At 48.5% G+C, this 26,968-nt stretch overlaps 1 protein-coding gene and 1 long non-coding RNA gene across 4 annotated transcripts in view; one reads left to right on the forward strand and one right to left on the reverse strand.

Annotated features, from left to right (window-relative positions):
- The first annotated feature begins 318 nt into the window (after positions 1 to 318).
- Positions 319 to 26,968, forward strand: part of Hm13 (histocompatibility minor 13) — a 48,841-nt gene continuing 22,191 nt past the window's right edge. For all 3 annotated transcript variants that reach the window (XM_004668063.3, XM_004668062.3, XM_004668064.3), the window contains exons 1-4: positions 319 to 609; positions 14,276 to 14,374; positions 20,300 to 20,382; positions 25,839 to 25,927. In XM_004668063.3, the coding sequence (XP_004668120.1) occupies positions 427 to 609; positions 14,276 to 14,374; positions 20,300 to 20,382; positions 25,839 to 25,927 (454 nt within the window). In that variant the 5' untranslated portion in view covers positions 319 to 426. The remainder of the gene's footprint in view (positions 610 to 14,275; positions 14,375 to 20,299; positions 20,383 to 25,838; positions 25,928 to 26,968) is intronic.
- On the reverse strand, positions 13,370 to 26,964 carry LOC123462859. Its single transcript, XR_006638552.1, has 3 exons — positions 26,687 to 26,964; positions 25,741 to 25,909; positions 13,370 to 13,430 (listed from the first exon to the last, which is right to left on the reverse strand). It is a non-coding gene; the product is annotated as an uncharacterized LOC123462859 (long non-coding RNA).

The raw sequence follows: 26,968 nt of genomic DNA on the forward strand, positions 1-26,968 counted from the left end.
TGCTTGGCATCTATATAGCAGGACATCTAATAGATACTTAGGAGCAAATAATTGAGTAGCGGATGGATACGTGCGTCAAAAATTCTCGGTTGAAGGATGGGGTTTGTGGACAATAGGACGGCCTAGAATTGAAAATAACCGACTAGGTCCTCAGGTGTCTCTCGGATGGATACCAGCCACAGTCAAGCGGTCCAGCGTTCCTTGTCCGCATAGTTGCTTAGCAACCGACAGCCCGCTGGCCATCGCCGCTAGGGGGCGCTCGGGCGGGGGAGCCGCGAGCGCGGTACGCGGCGCGGAACAGCGGAGGGCGCACGTCACTTCCTGTTTCTTTAGGGGAACGTGGCTTTCTCCGCAGCGCCTGGCCTCCCATCCGCCTTCCTGCCGCAGTGGCCGGAGCCAGAGTCGGAGCCCGAGCGCAGCCTCGCCATGGATTTGTCCGTCAGCGACCCGCCCAACGGCAGCACCGAGGCAGCCATCCCACCCAACGGCACCACGCGGCCGCCTTCCACCCCCGAGGGCATCGCGCTGGCCTACGGCAGCCTCCTGCTCATGGCGCTGCTGCCCATCTTCTTCGGCGCCGTGCGCTCGGTGCGCTGCGCCCGCGGCAAGGTAGGTCAGCGGTGAAATCAGGCGCTTTCCACCCCAAAGCAGGGCACGACAGGCGCGGACCTTTCCCAGCAGAGCCTTCCCTTCCCGGGTCACAAGACCCATCCCAGTGTTAAGACACCGATCTGTCCATCTGCGTCCATATTCTAGGGTTGGCCTTTTGGTGGTCCGTGATCCGGGTACCTCCATAACTGGTGACTGACGCTTTCCTCTGATAGGGAGTGATCTCTACCCACACACGGACTATGACACATCCCTGTATGCATCATGTCGCAGCTAGGAACAGTCTCCATCCTCAGACAGCAAGACTAGGGCATTGATGCCTCAGCCGCTGAGCTCCCGCCCCATCTTCCAGCGGAGCTCCCGCCCCATCTTCCAGCAGTCGCTCAGCCGCCCACCCCACCTGGGACAGCCATTTCATCCCTTGATATGGATCAACTCCAATGTATTCCTGACAGCTGCGGCCCCACTCAGGGCTAATTGTGGCATCCAGGCCCATCCCTAGGCCCTGATTCTGGAATCATGGTACTGTGTGTGAACACCTAGAACTCCCAGAACAGGCCACTGCCTGCCTTAAACACATAACTCAGAGGCCGAGTGGTGACACACACCTGTAATACCAGCACTCGGGAAGCTGAGGCAGGAGAATCAAAGGTTCTAGGCCAAGCCGGGCGTGGTGGCACAAGCCTTTAATCCCAGCACTTGGGAGGCAGAGGTAGGAGGATCACCATGAGTTCAAGGCCACCCTGAGATGACAGAGTTAATTCCAGGTCAGACTGGACCAGAGTGAGACCCTACCTCGAAAAACCAAAAATAAGGTTCCAGGGCAGCCTGAGCTACATAACAAGCAATGTCCTGTCCCAAATCAGCAAACAAAAGGGATATAGTCCCATCTGAGCCTCCCATCTTTTTTTTTTTAATTTTTTAATTTTTATTTATTTATTTATTTATTTGAGAGCAACAGAGAGAGAAAGAGGCAGAGAGAGAGAGAACGGGTGTGCCAGGGCCTCCAGCCACTGCGAACGAACTCCAGACACCTGCACCCCCTTGGGCATCTGGTTATCATGGGTCCTGGAGAATCCAGCCTCGAACCAGGGTCCTTAGGCTTCACAGGCAAGCGCTTATACACTAAGCCATCTCTCCAGCTTGGAGCCTCCCATCTTTTGTTCATTTTCTGGAACCAGTTCCTTCCAGCCAGGTCCTCGGGAGGTGGCATCTTGATGCCTGTAATTTTTTTTTGTTTTGGAGGTAGGGTCTCACTGTAGACAAGGCTGGCCTAGAATTTACTGTGTAGTCTCAGGGTGGCCTCAAACTTCTGGTGATCCTTCTACCACTGCCTCCTAGGTACTGGGATTAAAAGTGTGTGCCACCAAGCTGGGCATGGTGACACACGCCTTTAATCCCAGCACTAGGGAGGCAGAGGTGGGAGGATTGCTGTGAGTTCGAGGTCACCCTGAGACTCCACAGTGAGTTTCAGGTCAGCCTGGGCTACAGTAAGACTCTACCTCGAAAAACAAAAAAAAAAGTAAAGCTTCTTGGGCTGGAGAGATGGCTTAGCAGTTAAGGCGTTTGCCTGTGAATCCTAAGGACCCAGGTTCAACTCTCTATATCCTACCTTAGCCAGATGCACATAGTAGCGCATGCATCTGGAGTTCCTTTGCACTGACTGGAGGCCCTGGTGCCCCCATTCTCTCTCCCCCTCTGTCTCTAATAAGTAAGTAAATAAATAAAAACAATTTTAAAAGTGTGCTACCACACCCAGCTGATGCTTAAACACTTTATTTGTTTAATACTTTATATAGTTTTATTTATGAGAGAGAGAATGGGCATGCCAGGGCCTCTAGCTACTGCAAATGAATTCCAGATACATGGGCCTCCTTGTGCATCTGGCTTATGTGGGTTCTGGGGAGTTGAACTTGGGTTTGTCAGCTTTACAGGTAAGTGCATCAACACCTTAGCCATCTTTCCAGCCCTGATAGCTACACTTCTTACACAGGTTTAGCCCCTTTTGTTGGTTCCCTCTCCTTAATTACCACTACCCAGCTTTGGACCTATCCTAGCCAAAGCCCAGACGCTGTTACCAATCCAGTCCCTGAATCCACCTCAGAACGTCCTTCCATGAGACAGTTTCTCTGACAGATTAGGTCTGTTGAGTAACAGCCACTCTTGGCCTGTGAGACTGGACCTGCCACTGTCCTTGGCTTTCCCATTGGCTACCTAAGGGATCTCAGCACCTTCCACCTGCCTCCCTCTGTCCTACCTCCCACTTCTTCCCTGCATTAAGCCCTCTGTTGTCTGTTGAACCAGTGGCTTCTCACTTTCTGGCACCCTCCTTACGTCTCACAGTGTGCAGCTCCCCTCTGCTCCTTCCCACCCCACCTGAAAATGGACCCAAGCAGAAGTTGCCATACACACAGAGAGGGTAGGTCCACAAAGCAGATGCCACGTTTGAAACTTTCAATTCAGGTTCTCAAAACATCACCCAACTTGCATAGTGGCTGAGGGCTGCCACCTTTCTGCCCAAGAACAGAGAATGTACCACAAGGTCTCTGCCCAGATGCAAGGAGAACAACCAGGCAGCACTTAGCTGAAAGGCCTAATGTGACCTTTATTCTTGTTGTTTTTTTCTGTTTTGCTTTATTTTGCCTTTTTTTTTTCCCTCTCTCTTCTAAGCAGATTTCAGGTGCCCTTAGCTTGCTACCAGACTTCCAAGGCAGACACTTGGTGGCAGGACAAAGGAGGTGAAGGTCAGCATGGTGTGAGGCTGGGAAACTCCCAGACTGAGTAATTCTCCTTAGCACCTCCTACACAGAGACCACTCATCTCTTCAGAAAACATTTTCCAGGCACCAGGGTTGCCTGAACTTAAAGCTGTTGGCTAGAATGGAAGATGTCATAGTGATGAGTAGATCAGAGTCCTGTCTGTCATCAAGTTCAGGAGTACAGATGCACCCAGAGCAACCTGTGATTGAAATGCAGACAGCGTAGTGAGGAGCTGTAGAAGAGGGCCAAGCATCTGGAAGGAGGGAGGGAGGCCTTGTGTCTGGATGGAGATGTAGAATTCCAACCAGAAGAGGGCATTGTAAGCAGGTACCAAGGCCAGAAGGCAGGAGGCACTTGAGGAACTAGCAGACCTAGTGTGGCTCAAGCAGAGTGTTGGTAAAAGAAGCCTTACACAGCAGGAGTTACTGTCTCAGGCACCTCCCACAGGGCAGCCTCCTTGGTAGTCTATGAAACTACGTCAGCACCTGACCACTCCTCAGTGTCTTCCAGCACTTGGATGCTCTGGTATAAAGCTTATGAAACTTGTACAGCATCTGACTGGCAGGCAGGATCAGTTTCATTACCTCTGTTTAGAACAAGAAACTGAGGCTCAAAGATTTACTTCTGAAAACAGTTCTACCACTCAAGGGCTGAACCAGGTATCCTGTTCCTAAACCAGGGTGCCTTCCTTGGGAGAGATTTCTCTAAAGACTCACACAATTAGCATTTTGGCCTGAAGAAATGGCAAGCCAAATGACACCCACCCCCCATTTACCCTGCTCATTTGGTAAGAGAGAAAAGTTAGCATAAGAGCCCAAAGGAGGCCCTGTGAGGACAATTCCCCTAGGGTCATGTCAGACAGGGCACATTGTGAAATCCTGGGGAGAAGGTGGAATGTGCAGGGATGTTGGGAAGTAGCCAAGAAGAGATGCTTCCCACCCAGCATCCCCAGGAGGGAGCAAAGCTCACCTAAGCAGTAACTGCATGCTGGGTTGGCTCAGTAGCCCTTGGACTGTGGCAGACAGGAACCCCTCTGCCATCAGGACTAGGCATCTGCTATTTCTGGCCCTGACACAGGAATGCTGGGACAGGATACAGATGTGTAACCAGCCAGCAAGAGTGAATTCTATTGTGCCTCCTCCAGGAAGCAGCAGGTGTCTTTGCACGCATGAGTGAGAGTTCACCAGGCTGAAGAGGAAATCAGCCAGTAAGGAGTGTGACAGGAGCCCAGGGGAGGGAGTTGAGTGTCCTGACAAGATGCTCAGAGAGCCCATAGCCTTTCTGAAGAATCCTGAAAACAGTGCAGTTAATCTTCGAGTGGAAAGAAATGCTACACACAGAAATGCCAAGTATAAACGAAAAGCCTGCTCAGAACGGCTCCTTAGAAATAACCCCCTAGGGCTAGAGATGATTTAGTGGTAAGGCACTTGCTTGCGAAGCCTAAGAACTAATGTTCAGATCTCCGGGGCTCACGTAAGGCAGATGCACAGTGATGCAAGTGCACAATGTTGCACATGCACACAAGGGGGCACAAGCATCTGGAGTCATCTGCAGCGGCTGAAGGCCCTGGCGGGCACATATTCTCCCTCTCCATCTCTCTTTCTCCATCTTTCTCTCTCAAAAATATAAATAAATAAGAAAGAATCTCCCCACACAAACCCCAAAGCCAGGTGTGGTAGCGCACGCCTTTTTAAATCTAGCACTCTGGAGCTCAAGGCCACCCTGAGACAACATAATGAATTTCAGGTCAACCTGGACTACCTCAAAAAAACAAAAGGGCTAGAGACATGGCTTAGCGGTTAAGCGCTTGCCTGTGAAGCCTAAGGACCTGGTGTGCCCATTCTCTCCCTCCCTCCCTCCCTCCCTCCCCTCCCCTCTCCCTCTCTGCCTCTTTCTCTCTCTCTCTGTGTTGCTCTCAAATAAATAATTAAAAATAAACAAAAAAATTAGAAAAAGAGGGCTAGAGAGATGACTTAGCAGTTAAATGCTTGCCTATGAAGCCTAAGGATCCCAGTTCAAGGCTCAATTCCCCAAAACCCACATTAGCCAGATGCACAGGGGGTACATGTGTCTGGAGTTTATTTGCAGTGGCTGGAGGACCTGGTGCACCCATTCTCTCTGTCTGCCTCTTTCTCCCTGTCACTCTCAAATAAGTAAATAAAAAGAAAAAACAAAAAGAAATAAACCCCAGCTGCTTGGTGTGGAACCTTCCAGAACTTTTTCCTTTTTTATGGTGCTAAAGATATAACCCAGGGCCTCACACATGCTAAGCACATACTCTACTAACAAGCTATATCCCCAACCCACCTTCTGGAACTTTTTCTGTGTGTATCCAAACATGCATGTGTTGGGGAGCTGGAGAGACAGTTTAGCAGTTAAGGCACTTGCCAGCAAAACCTAAGGACTCATGTTTGACTTTCCAAGTCCCACATAAGCCAGATGCACAGTGATGCAAGTGCACAATGTTGCACATGTGCACAAAGAGGCGCACGCATCTGGAATTTGATTGCAATAGCTGGAGACCCTGGTGCGCCAATTCTCATATCCCCTCCCTCCCTCCCTCCCTCCCTCCCTCCCTCCCTTCCTCCCTCCCTCTCTTCTCTTGCATTAAAAAGAAATGAGCTGGCCTTGGTGGTGCACACCTTTAATCGCAGCACTTGGGAGGCAGAGGTAGGAGGATCACCATGAGTTCAAGGCCACCCTGTGAATTCCAGGTCAGCCTGAGCTAGAGACCCTACCTTGGAAGAAAAAGGAGAGGGGGCAAGTACACATTGAATTAGTCACTTTTTTTTTCCTTGTTTTTTCGGTTCCCCCCCCCCCCCCCCCAGAGGTAGGGTCTCACTCTAGCCCAGACTGATCTGGCATTCACTATGTAGTCTCAGGGTGGCCTCGAATTCATGGTGATCCTCCTACTTCTGCCTGCCAAGTGCTGGGATTAAAGGCATGTGCTACCAGGCCTGGCAAGTCACTTTTTTATGTCACTTTTTTTAAGGTGGAGCATGCATCTTGTATTTGTTTGCAGTGGCTAAAGGCCTTGGTGTGCCAGTCTCTCTTTCTCATCTGCCCCTTCCCCCTTCTCTCTCAAATATTATATGTTTGTGTGTATGTGTATACACACACACACACATACATACATGCATACATACATACATAATTGTATTAGTACCCGAATGTGTTAGTAGGGAGAGATGCTGGGGTTAGATTTTTGAGATAGCCCATGTGGCTATGGCTAGTGTGGTACTCACTGTAGCCCAGGATGGCCTTAAATTCACAATAATCCTGCCTCAGCCTCCTGGGTGCTGGGCTTACAGGTATGAACTATCATGCCTGCTGACATTGTTTAAGAGCAGTATGGTGACCCATTGTACCCCACCATTGGCTCAGCATGCTGATTCTCAAGCAAGCACCTTCAACCACTGAGCCATCTTCCTGGGCCTTGATTCTCAGAGTCCCTGAACAAGCAACATCAGCATCAACCTGGGAGCCTGGGAGAGATGCAGATTCCAAATCAGGAACTCAAGGTGCCCAGCAGTGTGCCTTAACCAAGAATTACCAGGAGCGCAGGCTGAAAAGATGATGCAGTGGTTAAGGCACTTGCCTGTGAAGCCTAAGGACTCAGGTTCAATTCCCCAGTATCCACGTAAGCCAGATGCATAATGTGGTACATGTGTCTGGAGTTTGTTTGCAGTGGCTTAAGGCCCTGGTGCACCCATTCTCCCTCTCTTTCTCTTTCTCCTCCCCCCACCCCTTAAATAAATGAATAAATGAAATATTTAAGGGGGGGGGAGGAATTACCCGGAGTGGGCATTCTGATGCACACACTGCATTTTAGTCACTAATTTAGAGGCCTCCACAGCTGTCTAGTTGTTTCAGTCTGTAGCTGTTACAGACTACGCTGAAATCACTATCCTTACACATTTATTACTTTACATTTGTTTATATACTGGTAGGGCAAACTGTTCTTTAAATTTTTATTTTTATTATTTGTGTGTGCATGTGTACGTGCCACAGTACACGTGTGGAGCTCGGAGGACAGCCTTGGGAGTTTCTCCCCTCCTTCCGCCGCCTTTTGCGACACGTCCCTCACTGCAGCTGCTGCTGCACTTCCCACTGCCACAGGCACATTGGGATTTTACAGAGGTAGGTTCCACTTTGTGTCTGGCTTCACATGGACTCTGAAGAGGCTCGAACTTAGGTCAGCAGGTTTGCAAGCAAGTGCCTTTAACTGCTATGCCGTCTCCCCAGCCCTGCAGGGCAAATTTCTTGATAGTGACTTACTGAGTCAAAAGTTCTCTGCATTTTTACTTAGATTTTACAAAATGACCCACCATAGAGATTGTATCAGTTTACTCTGCTACCAGCAGGATCCTTGTTTGTTTAATAGCTCACAATAGTCCACTCCAGGAGGGTCTAAGCAAGCCTGTGCCATAAACAAGTATAGGCTCTAGAGAGTGCTCAGCTAGAGACAGGTTATTTAAAAAAAAAAAAAAAAAAGCTAGGGCAGTTGTGGTAAAGGCAGCTGTGGGAGCCAAGGATGGGGAGGAAGTGAGTTCAGGAAATGGTCAGGAAGCAAAATGGTAGCAAGGAGAGTGAGTTGTTGTCTTCATCTGGGGTGATAGTAACAGAATGGCCCAGGAAGGTTGTGTCTAGGGCATGGCCAGTCTGTCCATGCTCCTTTTGCCTCTACCCTGACAACTGAACACCCAGAATATTACTGGAAGCTAAATTTATTTCTGTTGTTTGTGTCATCTTTTTTCCCATTTTTTTTTTTTTAATTTACTTAGGAAGAGGGCTGGCGAGATGGCTTAGCAATTAAGGCACTTAACTGCAAAGCCAAAGGACCCAAGTTCAGTTCCCCATTAACCACATAAAGCCAGATACACAAGGTGGCACATGCATCTGGAGTGAGTTTGCAGAGGCAGGAAACCCTCATGCACCCATTCTCATTCTTTCTCTTCTCTTTCTCTCAAAATGTAAATTTTAAAAATTTAAATTAAAAAAAAAAAAAACAGGCAGAAGAGCAATGGAGCAAGACACCTGACATTCCACTCTGGTCACCTCACATGAGCAGATGGGCATCATTTGGGTGCATACACTTTGCACACAAGCAAAAAAAAAAAAAATTTTTAAATCCAAATCAAACTGGTTGGAAAGTCCTAACAAGTTTAGTATTTTTACAAAGGTTAGCTATTCTGTGCCTCAGGAAGGTCACAGGCCTCCTGAGCATCATCCCTCACAACTTTCCAATAGAAATCTCCAGATAGAAAAAGATGGATGTCAGCTAGGAAATACAGCCAAGAGCTCCACCACCAGGCTGCCTCAGTTTGACTCCTGGCTGTGGCACTTGCCATCTGTGTTACATTAAACAAGTGACCTTACCTCTGAGCCTCAGTTGCTCATCTGTGGGGCATCTCTGAGGATAAAGTCATGCGCAGCTCCTGGAATACTACTTGGCACCTAGTAAGTGCTCAGTAGGTGTTTCCTTATCACTAAGTCAGATGGCAACACTGACTCAACATTGCAGTCCTAACAGTCACCTACAGAGGAGACCGGAGGCCTCGGTCTGGTGGAGCATCTGTCCAACCTTGGTCTGTCACTGGACAATATGAAGCCTCTTGGCTTATTGGAAAGGAGTTTGTGGAAATGACCCACAGCTCTGGTTTACAGAGAAACCACAGAATCCTGAGTGTGCTTCTGACATGCTCTCTTCTCTGCCTGGGAGTGTTTCACTTCTGTGCAGAGCCGAGGCCGCCACTCAGTGGGCCTTTATCAGCTCCCACTATCTAGCAGACCCTGTGTCTGGCTTTCTAGGCTTTAAATGGTCTTTAGCCACCTGTTTTGCTCTTATTTCCCCCAGAAAGAGGATCTCTTGTCTGCTTCCTCGTGATTCCCTTGTACATGGTCATGGTGCACATACATATACAGCTGCAGCGATTCCTCAAGGCACGGAAACAAATCTTCAGTTTGCAGTCAAGGAACCCGTGGCTCTGGGGAGACTGGCCTCAGAACTCTCTCAACCATCTGGCTTCGGGCCATGCATCGCATCACTGTGCATGTCTGCTCTGCCCCACGTCACACTGCCTTGTACCAGCCTGCTTAGCCATGGAGGTTTTTAGCCCACTTGCCTGGGACCTTGTTGAGGCAGAAACCCGTTTGTCTTGTCCCCACACTGCTGCTACAAGGAGCCGTACGGAGCAGTGTGGAGGAGCACAGGAGGGCAAGGTTCTTGCCCATGTCTCACCACACACTGTTGCCAAAGCGTAAACTATAAGGCAGCAGAGAAGAGGGAAGGAAATGGCCTGTTCATGTCAGAACTGCTCACTGTCCCCAACCCCCGCTCCACCTCCTGGCCAAATGGAGGGAGAATGATTCTCAGGCTCCAGAGGGGTGTCTGTCCTTCCGCCCTGCATGGAGGAGTTAGTTAAGAGCCTTCTTGTTCCCCTCTCCCCATAGTCACAACCCCTCACAGGGTCACAGATGCGGTTTGCCAGGCTCTTTCATATCCCATATCTTGTTTCATTTCACCCTCTTCCCCCACCACCTTTTTTTTTTTAAACTTATTTATTTAGAAAGAGAAAAGAGAGAAAATGGGCGCACCAGGGCCTCCAGCCACTACAAACTAACTCCAAAGGCACCACCTAGTGCATGTGGTTTATGTGGGTTTTGGGAAGTCAAACCTAGGTCCTTAGGCTTCTCAGGCAAGTGCCTTATCTGCTAAGCCATCTCTCTACCCCCCTCTTTTTTTTTTTTTTTTTTTTTTTTTTTGGTTTATTGAGTTAGGGTCTTGCTGTAGCCCAGGCTGACCTGGAATTCACTATGTAGTTTCAGGCTGGCCTCTAGTTCATGCCAATCCTCCTAACTGCCTTCCAAGCGCTGGGATTAAAGGTGTGTGCCACCATACCTGGCCCCGCTTTTCTGTTTGTTTTTTGAGGTAAGTGAAGCTAGAGGTTGTAACCTTGTTTGACAGGAGTAAACTGAGACTCACAATGACTTGTCTCAGTTACGCAGAGCAGTGAATGTATTTTGTGAATATAATTTATATGCTTCTTTTGCTTTTGTATAAGTTATATCTGTAGGAAAAATTCCTGGAATTGGAATTACTTGGTTAAAGGGTGTGTACACTTGGGTGTTGACATATATTGCCTAATTATTTCTACAGGAATACCAATTGACCTTTCGCTATCCCCACAGCTCACTGACTGGCTGTGTGACCGAGTGTGGATTCTTACCATTCTAGTAGATGAGAAATGGAATTTTGATGTACTTAAATTTGGGCTTCTCATATTGAGTGATAGACTGGGAATATAGCTCAAGCAGATGCCTGCCCAGCATGTGTGATGCCTTGTGGTTGGTCCCTAGCACTGCAAAAACGGAAAAAGAGAATACTTTTTTTCCCCCATGATAAAAGTCAATGAAGCTGGGTGTGGTGGCACACACCTTTAATCCTGGCATTCAGGAGGCTGAGGTAAGAGGATCACCATGAGTTTGAGGACAGCCTGGCTACAGAGCGAGTCCCAGGTTAGCCTGGGCTAGAATAAGATCCTACTTCAACAAAAAGCCATGTGTAGTTCCCGTTTTGTGTTCTTGAACATGTGACATTATGATTTGATGCTTCCTGCCATGTTGCTCAAGGCTGCCCAGGCTTGTACTCAGGTCAGAGCCCGCACATTTGTCCTCCACGCTGCCCTTTGCTAGAGACTGGCTGCACTCTCTTCTCGTCCTTTTGCAGCCTTACTCCTTGAGGCATGAGAGCCGCTCAGATCCAGAACCTTTGCAGATAGCTGCCCTCTTAGCATGCTTTGTTTTTAAGAGTGAAGCCATGCATGGTGGCACAAGCCTGTAATACCAGCACTGGGGAAGTAGAGGCAGGAGGATCAGAATGTTCAAACACATCCTGGGCTGCATGTGCCCGTCACTAGAAAAAGGAAAAAACCAACCAAGTGTGAGCCAAACTATGACAATGTGGTGAGACCCCCATGGCTGAATGTGGTGCTTCCTCCAGGAGTGCTGAGGTGAGGATATGAAATCTCAACACTGCGATGAGCCTTCAGCTGCTATGGAGAGAATTTCTCTTTGGCAGGAGCTAATGTGGCATTGGTAGGTCAAGCAGGCAGCTGTGATATGAAATGGAGGAGCCAGTGCAGAGGTGCACAGCCATTTAGGAGGTTGAACCAGGCAGTTCATGAGTTCAGAGTGGGAAGAAAACTTTAAGGAGTAGCCTTATCCCAGTGGAGAAATCTGGAAGGGCTTCAGTGCATGGATACTTATTTGCTGGGCCCTTGAAGACAGTGAGATTTTTGCCCAACAGAGAAAGAATATGTAAGCTTTTGAGTACAAGATGGACTACAGTCCCACTAACAAAGTCTTATTAGGACGTCTTTGTGGGGTTTGTGGGCGGGCATGCACTTAACCACAGCACATATGAGATCAGAGGACACTGCTGGGATGTTGGTCCTCACCTTCCACCTTGTTGGAAGCAGGTCTCTTGTTCACTGCTCTGTACAGCAGGCTGGCTGACCTGCAAGCTCCCAGGTTTCTCCTGGCTCCCACCTCCCATCTTGCCATACACCCCTGGGATGACAGATGCCTGTGATTCCATGCCTAGCTTCTCCGTGAGTTCTGAGGGTCCCCATTCAGTCTTCAGGCTCACACAACAAGCACTTTCAACCACTGAGCCATCTCCCCAGCCCTAGAAAGGCTTTTGGCCTAAATTCTATGAACTGATTTGGTCCCTACATTTTACTATTACTCCATTTGCAATTCTTTTTCACTTTTACAATACTTTGGTTATGTTGTATTTGTTCTTTGGGCATGTTTATTCTTTATGAGCTCCTTACCCATGTCACTTTTTCTTTTTGCAAAGTAGGGTCTCTCTAGCTCGGGCTCACCTGGAATTCACTATGTACTCTCAGGAGGGCCTCGAACTCTCCACTATTCTCCTACCTCTGCCTCCTGAGTGCTGGGATTAAAGACGTGGGCCACCACATCCAGCCCATGTCATATTTTTGCCAACTAGAGCATCACCATTATAAATTTAATTGTGCTTTTTTTCTTCAAGTCTCCCTCTCACATGCCTGTTCTTTTCTGTCGTCGTCGTTTTATCTTTAGCAATGCTGAGGATGGAATCCAGGCTCTTGTACATGATAGGTAGGCGCTCTGCCACTGAGCTGCACCCCAATCCTAAGCACACTTCTTTTTTTTTTTTATTTATTTGAAAGAGAAAGAGGCAGAGAAACAGAGAATGGGCACGGCAGGGCCTCTAGCCACTATAAACAAACTCCAGAGGCATGTGCCACCTTGTGCACCTGGCTTCATTTCTTAAATTTCTTAAGTTTCACTTTTCCTTGTAGTGTTTTCCCTTTATCAGGTTTGTTTATCTCAACTCCATAGTATATATTACCTGCTTAGATAAAAAGACCATCATATTTCCCTCTTAGCTGACCCCTAAGAAAACAGGTAGCCAAGCAGGTGGCACATACCTGTGATTCTAACACACAGGCTGAGGCAGGAGGATCACAGGTTCCAGGCCAGTCTGGGCTATATAACCAGACCCCTCCTCAAAAAAGAAAAAATGAGTACACACCTTTGATCCTAGCACTTGGGAGGCAGAGGTAGGAGGATCACTGTGAGTTTGAGGCCAGCCCACGACTACAGAGTGAGTTCCAGGTCAGCCTGAGCTACACTGAGACCTTCAAAAGCAAGGAAAAGGAGCCAGGCGTGTTGGCTCATGCCTTTAATCCCAGCATTGGGAGGTAGAGATAGGATCGCCATGAGTTCAAGGCCACCCTGAGACTACAGAGTCAGGTCAGCCTGGGCTAGAGTGAGACTCTACCTTGAAAAACCAAAAAAAAAAAAAAAAAAAAAAAAGGAAAACTGAGGGGCTAGGGAAATGGCTCAGTGGTTAATGGTTAAGGGCACTTACTTGTAAAGCTTCATATCCTGGGTTCAATTTTCCAATATCCACATAAAGCCAGATGCACTAAAATGGTACATCCATATGCAGTGGCAGGAGGCCCTGGCACACCCATTCCTCCAATACCTTTTTCTTTCTCTCTCTTTCTCCTTGCAAAAAATAAAATGAAGGAAGAATGAGGACTGGGGATGTGACTCAGTGGTTAAAGGTGTTTGCATGCAAAGCTCACCATCTGCACTCCAGCCACCCATGTAAAGCCTGATGGGTATTCGTTTGCAGCAGCAAGAGACCCGGCACACCCATACATACACATACAAATAAAATTTTTAAAATTGGAGCTGGGGAGATGACTCAGTGGATAAAGTACTTGCTGCTCAAGCCTGAGAGAGTACCAAGTTCCATCCCCAGACCCTGTGTAAAACACCAGGAGCCATGTGGCTTCTGTAATCCCAGCACATTGATAATGGAGACAGAATTTACTGGACACTCAGAAGCTGTGGCTAGCACAGCAGTCAACAACAGTGAGAACAGGAGAGTGACACTAATTCTCAAAGATGAGGGTGGAAAGTAAAGACCCACCCAAAACTTGTCCTCTGACCACACACACATATAGCATATGGGCACCTGCACCCAGAAACACACACAAAGTATGTACGTATGTGGTTGGTGTGGTGTGTGTAGCAGTTTTCTTTGTGAGGTCTGAGATCACGCTAGCGTATCTGGTTTCCAGGCTTTTTTTCTTGAGGTTATCACAGGCTGTGCAATAGCTCTTCTCCCCAGCTATGCCAAACATACCCTGGTTCTCCTCTGTGCTAAACATGGTGGCATGAGAGCATCTCTCCCCAAGGTGAGGTGGACAGCCTCCAGGACAGGAAATGTGGGAACCTGGAGCTGGACCAGCACCGAGGGACACAGAACATGTTGAAGCCCTGCGTTCCCATCAACCATGCCGGCTGGCTACAGCCTGGCTCAGCCACATCTGTCTTCTCTCTAGAGCGCCTCAGACATGCCTGAGACCATCACCAGCCGAGATGCTGCCCGCTTCCCCATCATCGCTAGCTGCACTCTGCTGGGGCTCTACCTTTTTTTCAAAGTAAGTCTTTTTAGTGCTTTTAGTTTAAATAACTTGATTTTGTTTTATTTTATGCACTGCATGTTCACTTATAGAAAAGAAAGAGCAGGGTGAAATGAATGTTTTAACCCAGAGGCAGCTGCTGGCAAGGTTTGGGGCCCTTTCCCACCAGATTTCTCTACCCACGTAGCTTTGTGTTCTGTTCATGGCACCAGTTTGGTTTCATTGCATATTTGTGTGGAGCTGGGGTATAGTTTATGTTGCAGACATATTAATCACCTTTTTAAAAATTTATCGGGCTGGAGAGATGGCTAAGTGGTTAAGCACTTGCCTGTGAAGCCTGAGGACCCTCTCTATCTGCCTCTTTCTCTGTCTGTCGCTCTCAAATAAAAAAATAGAAGAAAAAATTTAAAAATTTATCAAGGTTTTTTCCCCACTAAAAGTTATACTGCTCAATGGTGAAAACCTGGGGAAAAAAAGCAGGAAAGTAAAAAAAGGGGAAACAGAAGTCATCCAAAATTCCAATCCCAGAGATAGTCACAGCTTCCCTTTGGCAGTGAGCCTTCCACATCGCTCCCTGTGCATGGTCTCCCCATCGCTGTGGCTACACGGTGTATGCAGTCTGAAGCTGTGTCTCCACTTCATGTTGATAACATCGTGCATCTGGCTTTATATGGGTACTAGGGAATCGAACCTGGGTCCCTAGGCTTTGTAGGCAAGTGCCTTAACTGCTGAGTCATCTCTCCAGCCCCCTAAACCTCTTTTTGGTTTTTCAAGGTAAGGTCTCTCAAACTCATGGCAATCCTCCTACCTCTGCCTTCCCGGTGCTGGGATTAAAGGCGTGCGCCACCACGCCTGGCTCAAAAACTCTTTTTTTAATAGCTGCTCATGATTCTGTTTTACAGTGTACCCTGATGGCATTTAGGTGTGTTTGTACACATATTTTGGCATAAAATATGTTGATGCATGTACATTTTCCCACACATATGTCTGCAACATGTCACAGTCTTGATTTATAATTGGACACACAGTGTCAAGTTCTTTTTTTTGGTGGTGGTAGTGTTGGTAGCAAGGCCTTATGCATGTTAAGCACACACTGTATACCACTGAACTACATCAGCTCCAGATACTGTCAAATTATCCTACAAAAAGATCGAACCATTTTACTTTCCCAGTAATAGTTACAAGTATGCTGGATTCCCCCTATACTCAACACCATTGGTTAGCCCTGAAACTTGGAGTTTTTATAAGTCTCTGATGTAAAAGCACAGGTTTTAATGCCTGCTTCCTAGTGCATCATCCTTTCATTGTTGGATCACAAATACTTGTCAATGGGGCTGAGATAGCTCAACTGGTAAAGCACTTGCCTTGCAAGCATGAGGACCTGAGTTTATCCCCCAGAACTCATGTACAAAACTAAGGTGGAGAGCTGGGAGTGGAGTGATGGTGCACACCTTTACTTCCAGCGCTCAGGAGGCAAAAGTAGGAGGATCACTGTGAGTTTGAAGCTACCCTGAGACTACATAGTAAATTCCAGATCAGCCTGGGCTACAGTAAGACCCTACCTCAAAACTGCCCTCCCCCCCAAAAAAGGAGTAGTAACACATGCTCGTAATCTCAGGACGGGGAGGAGGAGACAGAAGGACCCTGGCGCTCTCTGGCCAGCCCTCTAACCCAGTTAACAAGCTCCAAGCCAGTGAGAGGCCCGGTCTCAAAAAAGGTGACAGTGCTCCTGAAGAGTCACACCCAAGGTTCCGGGCCTCCATGTGTGCAGCACAGACATAAACACACATGTACACATATAAATGCTCCTTTTTGGTTTCAGAATATCCTCACAAGCAGATGCACCACAATAAAATATTTTAAAAAAGAAAAAAGTGGCTGGAAGCTGGGCATGGTGGCACACGCCTTTAATCCCAGCACTTGAGAGGCAGAGGTAGGTGGATTGCCATGAGTTTGAGACCACTCTGAGATTACATATTGAATTCCAGGCCAGCCTGGGCTAGAGTGAGACCCTCCATCAAAAAAAGAGGGCTGGAGAGATGCTTCAGTGGTTAAGAGCCTTGCCTGCAAAGCCCAAGGATCTAGATTCAACTCCCCAGAACGCACATAAGCTAGATGTACATGGTGGCTCATGTGTCTGGAGTTCATTTGCAGTGGCTAGAGGCCCTGCCACACCCACTCTCTCTCAAATAAATTAAAACTAAGAACCCACACTGAGGAGATGGCTCAGCAGATGTCGTGCAAATACGAGAGCCTGACCCACCCTGAGTTCAGTTCACCAGCACCCAGCAGGGTGGAGTAATGCACACCTGAAACCCCAGGCCTGTGGCGACTGAAGACTGGAAAATGGCTCACTGGTCAGCCAGTCTGGTCAAAAATGGCTGTGGGTTCAGAGAGAGACACATACACACACACACACACACACACAAATGAGCACTAGAGGAGACACCAGACGTTCTCCTCTGGACCCTGCACACTCACATGGGACACGTGCATCTGCACAAACACATAGAAAAAGAAAGAACAAAGGATACTTGAAATGACATTGGGTACTTGCTGGTTTTTTCTTTCTTTTTTTCCCTGCACCTCAGATGAAAGTTGACCTTATCAGAGGCCTTGGTTCATATGGCCCACCATTCTCACAGCCCTGTCTTCTCTTCAACCCTAATGTCCACCTCCATTTCCCTCTCCCCCAGAGGCCCTGCTCTCGTGGGGCTGGTGTGCTGGTCTATCTGCATGGACAGTGAGCTGCTCTACGTAGAACCACGTGGCGTCTCCCTGGGTTCCTCTTCCCGACCCTGACATGAGGCTCTGTGCCCTACAAGCCCACTGCTTCTGAATTGGCTTCTGGCAGTATCTCACGTCTCTCTTGTGCCAAGTATAGGATTCACACCCAGCCCTTTGCCTCAAAACTCTCTCATACTTCTAGTATGTAGGCTTCTTTCCTTAGGCCAGGTGCCCCAGGCAGGAATTTCTGATAGCAGAGGGTGTGAACCTTCCCACTGCTCAGTTCCTCCTTCTCTCTGGGCAGCCGGACTTGTGCTGAAAGCACGGCTCTTCCCATACCTCGAGAGTGCCCACATTGAGATTTCTGAAAGGCAGCTATGATTCAGCACGGCCACCAAGCCTAACCAGCTGGTTGCGGGTTTGCTGAACAGGAAAAGCCTACCCCAGTGACATTCTCTCAGTCCCTTTCCTCCTCTCCTGTGCGGTGCCAATATTTGTAACTGCATTTTTAAAGCTCCTGCAGCCTCGTCATCCCCATAGACAGGCTGTAAGCATGCCCACGCAACCAGGTGCACCAGGGCAATAAGGCAGGTTTCTGCCACAATTTCCCTCCTGCATACCCCTGGCTGATGTAGCGACATTCAACCATACTAGAGAAATCCATCCCACTCTGGCTGCAGAAAAGGGACTTGTCCGCAAGTCTCCCTTATCACCTCTCAAAATACTTTTCATGTCATATACCTTTCTGGGGGACTTTCTACCCAGTTATTAATGACCCCATGGGGGTCACCAGTTAGTTGTTCCGTGAACAGAGAAGTAGCGTCCCCCTGTGAAGCCCTGGAGAGGCACTCCACCACAAAGCACTCATATTATCTGGCTCTTATTTACTGTCCCTTCAGTCATTCTGGATTATTGTGTCCCTGCTACCTTCAGCTTTGAGCTGCGTCACTAGAAAGATAAGCCCGAACATTTTGCTTAGTAATAGAGACAGATACTGGGCACACAGATGAAGATGTGGCTCTGAAGGAAAGCACAGAAAAGCAGCCCAGAAGCCAGGTACATGCCTTTAATCCCAGCACTTAGGAGGTCAAGGTCAAGGAGGATGACCATGAGTTCAAGGCCACCCTGAAACCATATAGTGAATTCCAGGTCAGCCTGGACTAGAGTGAGACCCTACCCCAAAAAAGCAAAAAACAAAAACAAGCCCAGCATGAACCCTTCCTGCCGAAGTGCACGTCAGACAACAGCCCCTCCCCCACCTCCTTCACACGGGGCCCCTCCCCCCTGAGCACTCTGCTTCCCTCCTGCCCTCCAGGATCCTTCCACACAGCAGCAGAAGGGTCCTCCCAGGCCACGGCATCATGCCACAGCCCTGCCCTCAACCCTCCACTCACACTTGGTGAATCTCGTTTGCCATGACCCTGCAGGACCTGGCTTGCTCTTGACTTCCAGTGCCACTTTGACCCTCTGTCCTGACCATCCCCTGCACCTTCCACAGTGCCGGCCTGCCTTTGCTCTTTGTGGATGGCTGTCTCCACAGCTCACAGCCTCACTCTGTATAGTGTTCTACTCCACTGTCCTCCCTTCCGGAGGCTTTCTCTAGCCACCAGTCTAGACAGCGTCTCTCCTTCCTGGGTCCTGCCTTGCTTTCCTCACACCACCTGAGAGCACGCTGCCACTTGTCATTTCTTTTGAGGTTCTTCTCCCCCATGGGCATGAGAACTCTGAAGATAAGGACTTGCCACATGCATTGCTGCATATCGTGTTTGGCACAATGCCCTGCCCGTGGTGGACAAGCAGTAAATGCTGCTGAATTGCTAAGCAAGGGTCAGTCAGTTACCTGAGGAAAGTGCAGGACTGAGAGCTGAGGAAGGAAAGGTCAGGGTGACCTAGGTGAGGGGAGAAGGGAGACCATCTCAGCCGAGAGCACCCTCCAGGCTTCCTGTGAGTGGGAGCACAGCTGCCGCCTGTGAAGGACAGGCGGTATGTGAGCAGGGCAGACAGCCTGTCACCAGGGCACGGGGAAGTCACCGCATGGCTTTAAGCAGGAGAGTGACCTGATCCGACTGGTATTTAAACAGACTTTTTTTCGGGGGCATGGGTTTCATCTCACTTTAGCCCACACTGGCCTGGAATTCACTTTGTAGTCTCAGGCTGGCCTCAAACTCACGGCAATCCTCCTACCTCAGCCTCCCGAGTGCTGGGATTAAAGGCGTGCGCCACCACGCCCGGCTAAACAGACTCTTCACAGCCCTACTTGAGTGCCCAGCATCCCAGCCCCTACCACGAGAAAGAGCTCGTCATACTGCCTCCCAGTCAGGACTGTCACAGAGACAAGTGCAGCCAAGGCTGCAGCAGATATGGGTGACATGACACAGGCTTCCCAAGGCCCGGAGCTAATATGTGATAACTCGCTTGGGAGCGTTGTGACAGTATTTCTGTTTCAACCAGCCCTAGTAAGACCAGGAATAAGTTGTCAAGGCCTGTTTTCTTGACTGCCTGCCACCAGCAGAGGCCTAGGAGGTATCTACAGAACAGCTAAGGGGAGATAGAGCTGGGCACCCAAGTATCTTCTATCTAGCATGCTTGGGGCTTTGATGGTCACTCTGAAGGGGCTCCCCAAAGTTTGGAGAGGGAAAAAGGAAACATGGAAAAGCAGGATCTCAGGTTCTGACAGCTCCCTTAAGTTTCAACTTGAGACTCCCTACATACCCCAAAGACTGCCATGTGAGGCCCTGGGTACGTGTCGTAGTAACTGCCTGTCTCCAGACAATGGAGCCCTGTGTGCAAGCCTCCAGGCTCCTTCAAAGATACTTCTGGAGGTTTGCCCTTTTCTACCCTCAGCTGTAGAAAATAGAAGGCCTCTAGTGTTTCTGAGATTCTTTCCAATGATTCCCTAACTCCAGGGGGTGAGGCCAACCTCCAGAAAAGAAGAAGGGGCTCTGGTTTCCTCATGGCTTCTGGCAAAACTGACTTCCCAGGCTGGAGAGATGGCTTAGCAGTTAAGCACTTGCCTGTGAAGCCTAAGGACCCTAGTTTGAGGCTCAATTCCCCAGGACCCACATTAGCCACATGCACAAGGGGGCGCACGCGTCTGGAGTTCATTTAATTCTCTCTTGTCCCGTCCCCCCTGCCTCTTTCTCTCCCTGTTGCTCTCAAATAAATAAAAATTTTTTTTAATAACTGACTTCCCATTTCTTTTTATTTCTGCCTCAGATATTCTCCCAGGAGTACATCAACCTCTTGCTGTCCATGTATTTCTTCGTGCTGGGAATCCTGGCCCTGTCCCACACCATCAGGTCAGAAGGCATCTCTGCAGCATTTGAAGCCACTTTTTTGGGAGCCAGTACAGGGTCATGGATGGAACCATGACCTCTGGTGTCATTCAGAGCCAGGTTTGAATGCTGGCTATCAAATCCAAGGGAATTTTTCCTTTGTGTCACACTATACATGGCCTAGGACAAAAACTTAACTGCTATGGGTCCCAGTCTCCTTAGGGACTGAGAAGGACATGCAGTTGGGCAGCCAGTCATGGTGGCTCCTGGGCACTCAGCAGGCTGAGGCAGGTTCCCGGCCAACCTGGGCTGCGGTGTGAGACCCTGCCTAAGGACCAAAGGAAAGTAGGAGTACCCGGATGAAAAGGTGTCGGAAAGTAATGCCGCCCTGTTTCTGCTGCCCTTGTAGTGGTCCCTGGAGATACCTAGACTCGGTGTCAAGTGCTCCAGGAAGGTCACCCAAGGAAAGCTACCCCACTTAAACTGAGCTCTGACAGGGAGGAAGTCTAGAAAGAAACACAGGACAGAGAGGAGCCAGTCTAGGAGCCGAACAGTCCCTGCATATCAAGAGGTCACTGTCAGGCTATTCCCACAGCAGTAAGAGCCAGAGGAAAATAGGATCTGTCCCCAAGGCAATAAGTGCCTAGGAGAGAGTGGCCTTATTTTCCCTAGACACACTGGCAAGACAATGACAGAGCATGGTATTAAAAGGCAGCTCTGGGACCAAGGCTTCCTAACTTGAAGAAGCCACTCGAGCTCTCTGGGCATCAGTTTTTCCTCCTATAGCAGAGACTACAGGATCTCTTGACACTTACTTGCAGGAAGCATCCAGTGAGCTGCTGTCTCAGTGTGCCTTGAGCACACTGGGCTCAGGGCTAGCCTAGCATTTCCATAGCTGGGACTTCTGCTTTGGTCCTTGGACTGAATTCAGCATTGTCCTCATTTTAGCAACTCTTTGCCCACAAAAGCTTATTCTAGCCACCGTAAAATAATTGTCCAGCTCTCCAATCTGAAGCATGAAGGCTTAGCGAACCTAGATAGACAGTGGCAGGCCCAACCACCCCTGCTTGTAGGACAGGCCTCTGTACTCAAGAGAACCTGAGACAGAGGTGGGGAGCAGTCACTTGGGGACTCTGGGTCTTCTTTCCTATGCTGATGACCCTTCCCGCAAGTCTGGCTTATCCCACCCCAGTATTTGCAAGAGGCTTGAGACACCCTCCTCTGCTCTCCCCATCTCAGCTTTACCACAGAGCTTTACTACGTTTCAAAAGTAACAGGTCATGTGCTTGGGGCTTGACTCACTGCAGCTGCGACGAGATGGTATCTCCATCATTCAACTGTCTCTACACGGAATTTATATCTGTCATTTTGACACCAAAGACTTTTTTACATTTAGAACAATAACTGAGAGATATTGTCCGAAAGTTATAGATAACCTCAAAATAATTGTCTTCTCACTCACCCATTATTTTTATACTGGGCTGGGGGAATAGCTTAGTGGTATAGTACTTGCCTAGCAAGGTTAAGGCCCTGGGTTCAATTCCTAGTACCACAATAAATAAATAAATAAATAACTTATAAATAGTTAACTGCATACAAAGGCTGGTATGTTGGTGCATGCCTGTAATGCTAGCACTTGGAAAAATGACAGAAAGAGTAAGGGCTCAAGATCATCCTTTATCACATAGCTAATTTCAAAGCCAGCTGGGGCTACATGATACAGTATCTTAAAAAAAATAAGACAAAACTGGCCAGGCGTAGTGGCACATTGCCTTTAATCCCAGCACTTGGGAGAGGGGGAGGCGCAGAGGTAAAAGGATTGCCTCTGCAGCTACATGGTGTATTCCAGGTCAGCCTGGGCTAGGGTGAGACCCTACCTTGAAAAAAAAAATTTTTGTTAATTTCTCTTAGCTAGAAACTAACAAGAATAATAAGTTTTGTTTTCATTTTGATTTGTTTTTATTGGGTGACAAGCCCAGGACAGTGTGTATGCTAGGCAAGCACTTTACCATGGGGCTACATCTACATCCCCAGCCCTATTTTTTTGTTGTTGTTCTGGTGCTAGAGATTGAACCCAGGGCCTCACACATGCCAGGCAAGCTCTCTACCACTGAGCCACATCCCCAGCTATGAATCACTTTCTTAAAACCTAGAGCAGTTGGGCAGGGTGGTGCACACCTTTAATCCCAGTACTCGGGAAGCAGAAATAGGAGGTTCACTATGAGTTCAAGGCTATCCTGGGACTACATACTGAACTCCAGGTCAGCCTGGGCTAGAGTGAGACCTACCTCAAAAAAAGTAAAATAGAGCCATGCATGGTGGCACACACCTTTAATCCCAGCACTCGGAGGCAGAGGTAGGTGGACTGCCATGAGTTCAAGGCCACCCTGAGCCTACATAGTGAATTCCAGGTCAGCCTGGGAAAGAGTGAGACCCTACCTCAAAAACAAAATATAAGGGCTGGAGGGATGGCTTAGCAGTAAAGGCGCTTGCCTGCAAAGCCAAAGGACCCAGGTTCAATTCCCCAGGACCCATGTAAGCCAGATGCACAACGTACCTATGGAGTTTGTCTGCAGTGGCTAGAGGTCCTAGAATGCCCATTATCTTTTCCTCCTTCCCTCCCTCCCTGCCTCTCAAATAAATAAAATATTTTTTAATTCTAAAAATAAACAAATTTAACATGGTAAAAAAACTGTATCTACTGAAAATAATTTGACTACAAAGTGGAGAGTATAATTTGCAATTGAGAGTGTTAATCTAAAAGTTAAACTGACTCAGTCTGCTGAATTGTTGCCTTAAAATACTTTGATGAGGAAAGAATTTCTATGAACTGCTTGTATCCACAAACCTAGACTCAGCCTTTGGACAGCAATGTCCCACTGCCTATGTAAAGCCTCTTAGAACCAACCACAGCTCGCCGTGTGCACAGGCAGTGCTCACAGCAATACAGCCACCAAGCCTGCAGCCTGGCCAGAGCCCACACATTCCCTTGCCGAGGGTGCCTCGGCCTATTTTTATCACCCCTGACTGATCTCCTCCTGTCCTATCCAGCTGACCCTCAGGAGAGAAGGCTCAAATCAGCCACCCCAAGACAAGGACACATCAGTTTCACTGAGAAAGGCTCCAGGATTTTCTTACCAGGGAGCAGAGACCTTTAAGGTCTCATGTGAGCCATCAAGGGCCAGAAAGAATCTCTCCACTATAAAAGTAGATTCAGAGTCATCCAGCAAACATTTACACTGTGTCTGGCAGAGACTGGATGACGATGATGGGATGGCTATAGACTTCACACCAGCACGTGACTCCCCCTTCGTGTTGCACAACAGCCCCTTTTCTGAGAGAAACACGTCAGTCTGCTGGATGTTCTGGTGTATGCCTGTAATCCCAGCTACTGAGAAGGCTGAGGCAGAAGGATCACAAGTTGGAGGCCAGCCTGGGCAACTTAGAATTTGTCTCAAAATAATAAAGCTCTGGGGCTACAGCTTAGTGGTAGAGCACTGGCCTAGCACGCATGAGGCCCTGAGTTCGATCCCCAGGACTGGGAAAGACAACCAATCTAGACCCTTGAAGGACACAGTTAAAATCACAGGGTAGCAAGTGCTAACTTAACCCTCTAACTTATCCCATGAGGGTTGAGGGTGCCTAGCACGGTGGCTCATTCCTGTAAAGCCAGCAATAGGGAGACAGGCAGGAGGATCACTGGAAGTTCAAAGCCAGCCTAGTCTACATAGCAGATGCCAGGTAAGTCTGGGTTACAAAGTAAGTCCCTGTCTCCAAAAAATGAAAAGGATCCTGAGAAAGATATTGTAGTGTTAGGGATAAAGAAACAGTTGCACAGAATAAACAACTTCCCCAAGATCACATCTCTGGTTAGTGAGACAGGACTTGAATGTAGGAAGTGTGTCTTCACATTTTTTTTTTTAACTTCCACACTGCTAGTTGAACAGAGCACCAAGCTCCAAAGGAAGAGGCCAGGCAGGGGTAAAGGCCTCAGCTCCGTGGGCTGCCTCCTGCCTCTGCTCCTACCCACACGTGCACTGTGTGTTAGCCCCAGCTAAGCCAACAGCCTGTCGTCCTAGCTACTGCCTCCCACCTCCTTAGAGCCCTACTGTGGAGCCACTCTGGATTCCAGCCCTGTGCCTATCACATCTCTAGCCACAGGGCCTCTCATTACTCACAGCACTGCTCTGCAGGCTGCAAGGGATCTATTGTGTGACTTGTGGGGAACCTGAAGCCCAGAGATACTTCTGAAGTCCTTATCCTTCTCTAAGCCACCAGGGTCCTAAAAATAAATCTTTGTCCCTATCTTATTGGAAGTGACCTGAATGTCTCCAGTTCAGGCAGGCTTGGTTTACCTCTTCGTTGGGAATACCGGTCCTGGATGGGAACCTTATTAGTTATTACCAGTCTGAGTCAGTATCACCACACACTTTTAAGATTAGGCTCTCAACTACACCATGACAGAAGGCCACAGTTCTCCCTGCTACAAGCCCAGCACAGACCTGATCATCTCACCTGTCCTCTCATCTTCATACAACCCTTTGAGACAAGTAGTAGCATTACCCTTACATATAGGCAAGGAGACAGAAACTCAGGGAGACACTGCCACTAAAATGGCTCTCCCAGGATAAATGGCTGGTGTGTGGCAAAGCAGGCTATGGGGCTGAACTGCTAGGACTGGTAGCCACTCCACAGTACTGCCACCCCCAAGACTAGGCCTTGGTTTGCTCTGAACATGATTCAAAAATGTATCTCGCTGGGTGTGGTGGCGTACACCTTTGATCCCAGCACTCAGGAGGCAGAGGTAGGAGGATCACTGTGACTTGGAGGCCACCCTGAGACTACATAGTGAATTCCAGGTCAGCCTGGCCTAGAGCGAGACTCTACCTCAAAAAAACAAAAATAAATAAGTAAAGGTATCCTTGTGCCCTGCCTGGGCAGGAGTGCAATATACTGGGTAATCAGAGAGAATGAAGACCAAGCTGGTCCTGAACAACAGATAGCTCCTGGTAGGCATGAAAGTAAGGGTGATCCTACTCTCAGTGCTGAAATTCAGCTGACTGGTGCATTCAGGGTATCCTCATCAAATCCCAGGTCTCTGCTGGACAGCAGGATGACACATCAGAGTAGCATGGGCTTAACTGTGGGGTCATTAGATCTGACAGGTCGGGAAACAAGACAGTGAGCCAGATTTGGGGATTCTTGACTCTCCAGTCTGCCTCTGCTTTGCACATCTCTGCTGCTGGCAGAAGCAACAGGGAGATCACCAGAAGTCCACAGATCTAGGCCTGAATCTCAGCACAGATATTAACTCCTGTGTGACACTGGTCACGTCATCTAACGGCCTGTTTCCATGTCTAGAGTGGGAACAGTAACACTTACCACAGTGCAACGGGACAGACAGCAGCAGTAGATGGGTGTTGGGGGAGATCGTCACAGCTGTCACTGCCGGTTGTCAACCGCTTTGTCTTTCCTTCCAGCCCCTTCATGAGTAAGTTTTTTCCAGCCAACTTCCCAAACCGACATTATCAGCTGCTCTTCACACAGGGCTCTGGAGAAAACAAGGAAGGTCAGTGCTACCAACTTGCCCCATGGTGTGTCCGTCCGTCTTCCCTTCCACTTCTCTTGTCTCTCCAATACTGGGTTCTGTCTGCAAAGCAAGTAATAAAGGAGGTGAACTCTCAGGTCAATGGCCCAGGTTCCTAGCGCAGCTTTGCCACTTCCTAGACATGGGTTGAATGCATTACCTCCTGTGAGCAGTGAGTGTTTGGTTGGGGTTTTGTTTAGTTGTTTCCCCCATCTGTAACACAGAAATAATAACCCAGCACCTTCATCATAGACAAAGCTGTTAGGAGGTGGAGTAAATGTGGAGTGAAAAGCGTTCAGCACAGTGCCTGGCTCATAAGCACTCAGTCATAGGCTGGCTGTCAGTGACAATATTTTATCATGGCTTTAGTGTGATTACTATCCCACCTAAGATTTGAAAAAGGAGTTCCACAGCTTTTTTTTTTTCTTTCAAGTATGATAAACTATGAATATATGCATTAGTTATCATGGATTCAAATACGATGGCAAGATACTGCCGGCATGACCTAATGGAAGTTCTAAGCTTGTGGGCTGCACCATATTCCCCTCTGGTACCCAACGCATTCTGCCTTTCTGCATCTCTAAAATATCTATGACAAATAAATTACTGGATTCCTTTAAATCTTCTTCTTTTTTATTTATTTTTTTAGTTTTTCAAGGTAGGGTCTCGCTCTCGTCCAGGCCGACCTGGAATTCACTATGTAGTCTCAGGGTGGCCTCATACTCATGACGATCCTCTTACCTCTGCCTCCCGAGTGCTGGGATTAACGGCGTGCGTCACCGTGCCCGGCTGCGTTAAGATAGAACATCCAGGGTCCCGGGCCCATCTGTCCCTAGTCATACTCAAGGTGGTCCTTCGGGGTCCAGCGCGGCGGCCATCACACCCAAGCGCAGCCTCGGCGAACGCGAGTCCCTCCAGCCTTCTCCGGAAATAGGGATGCTGCGACAGTTCTTCCTGCACAAGCCCCGCCCTGTCTGGGGCGAGAAGCTGGGAGAAGAGCGGGTGGACGTCCGCGCTGGGGTG

The sequence above is a fragment of the Jaculus jaculus genome, chromosome 8, assembly GCF_020740685.1.
Source record: "Jaculus jaculus isolate mJacJac1 chromosome 8, mJacJac1.mat.Y.cur, whole genome shotgun sequence".
Taxonomy (NCBI): Eukaryota; Metazoa; Chordata; class Mammalia; order Rodentia; family Dipodidae; genus Jaculus; species Jaculus jaculus.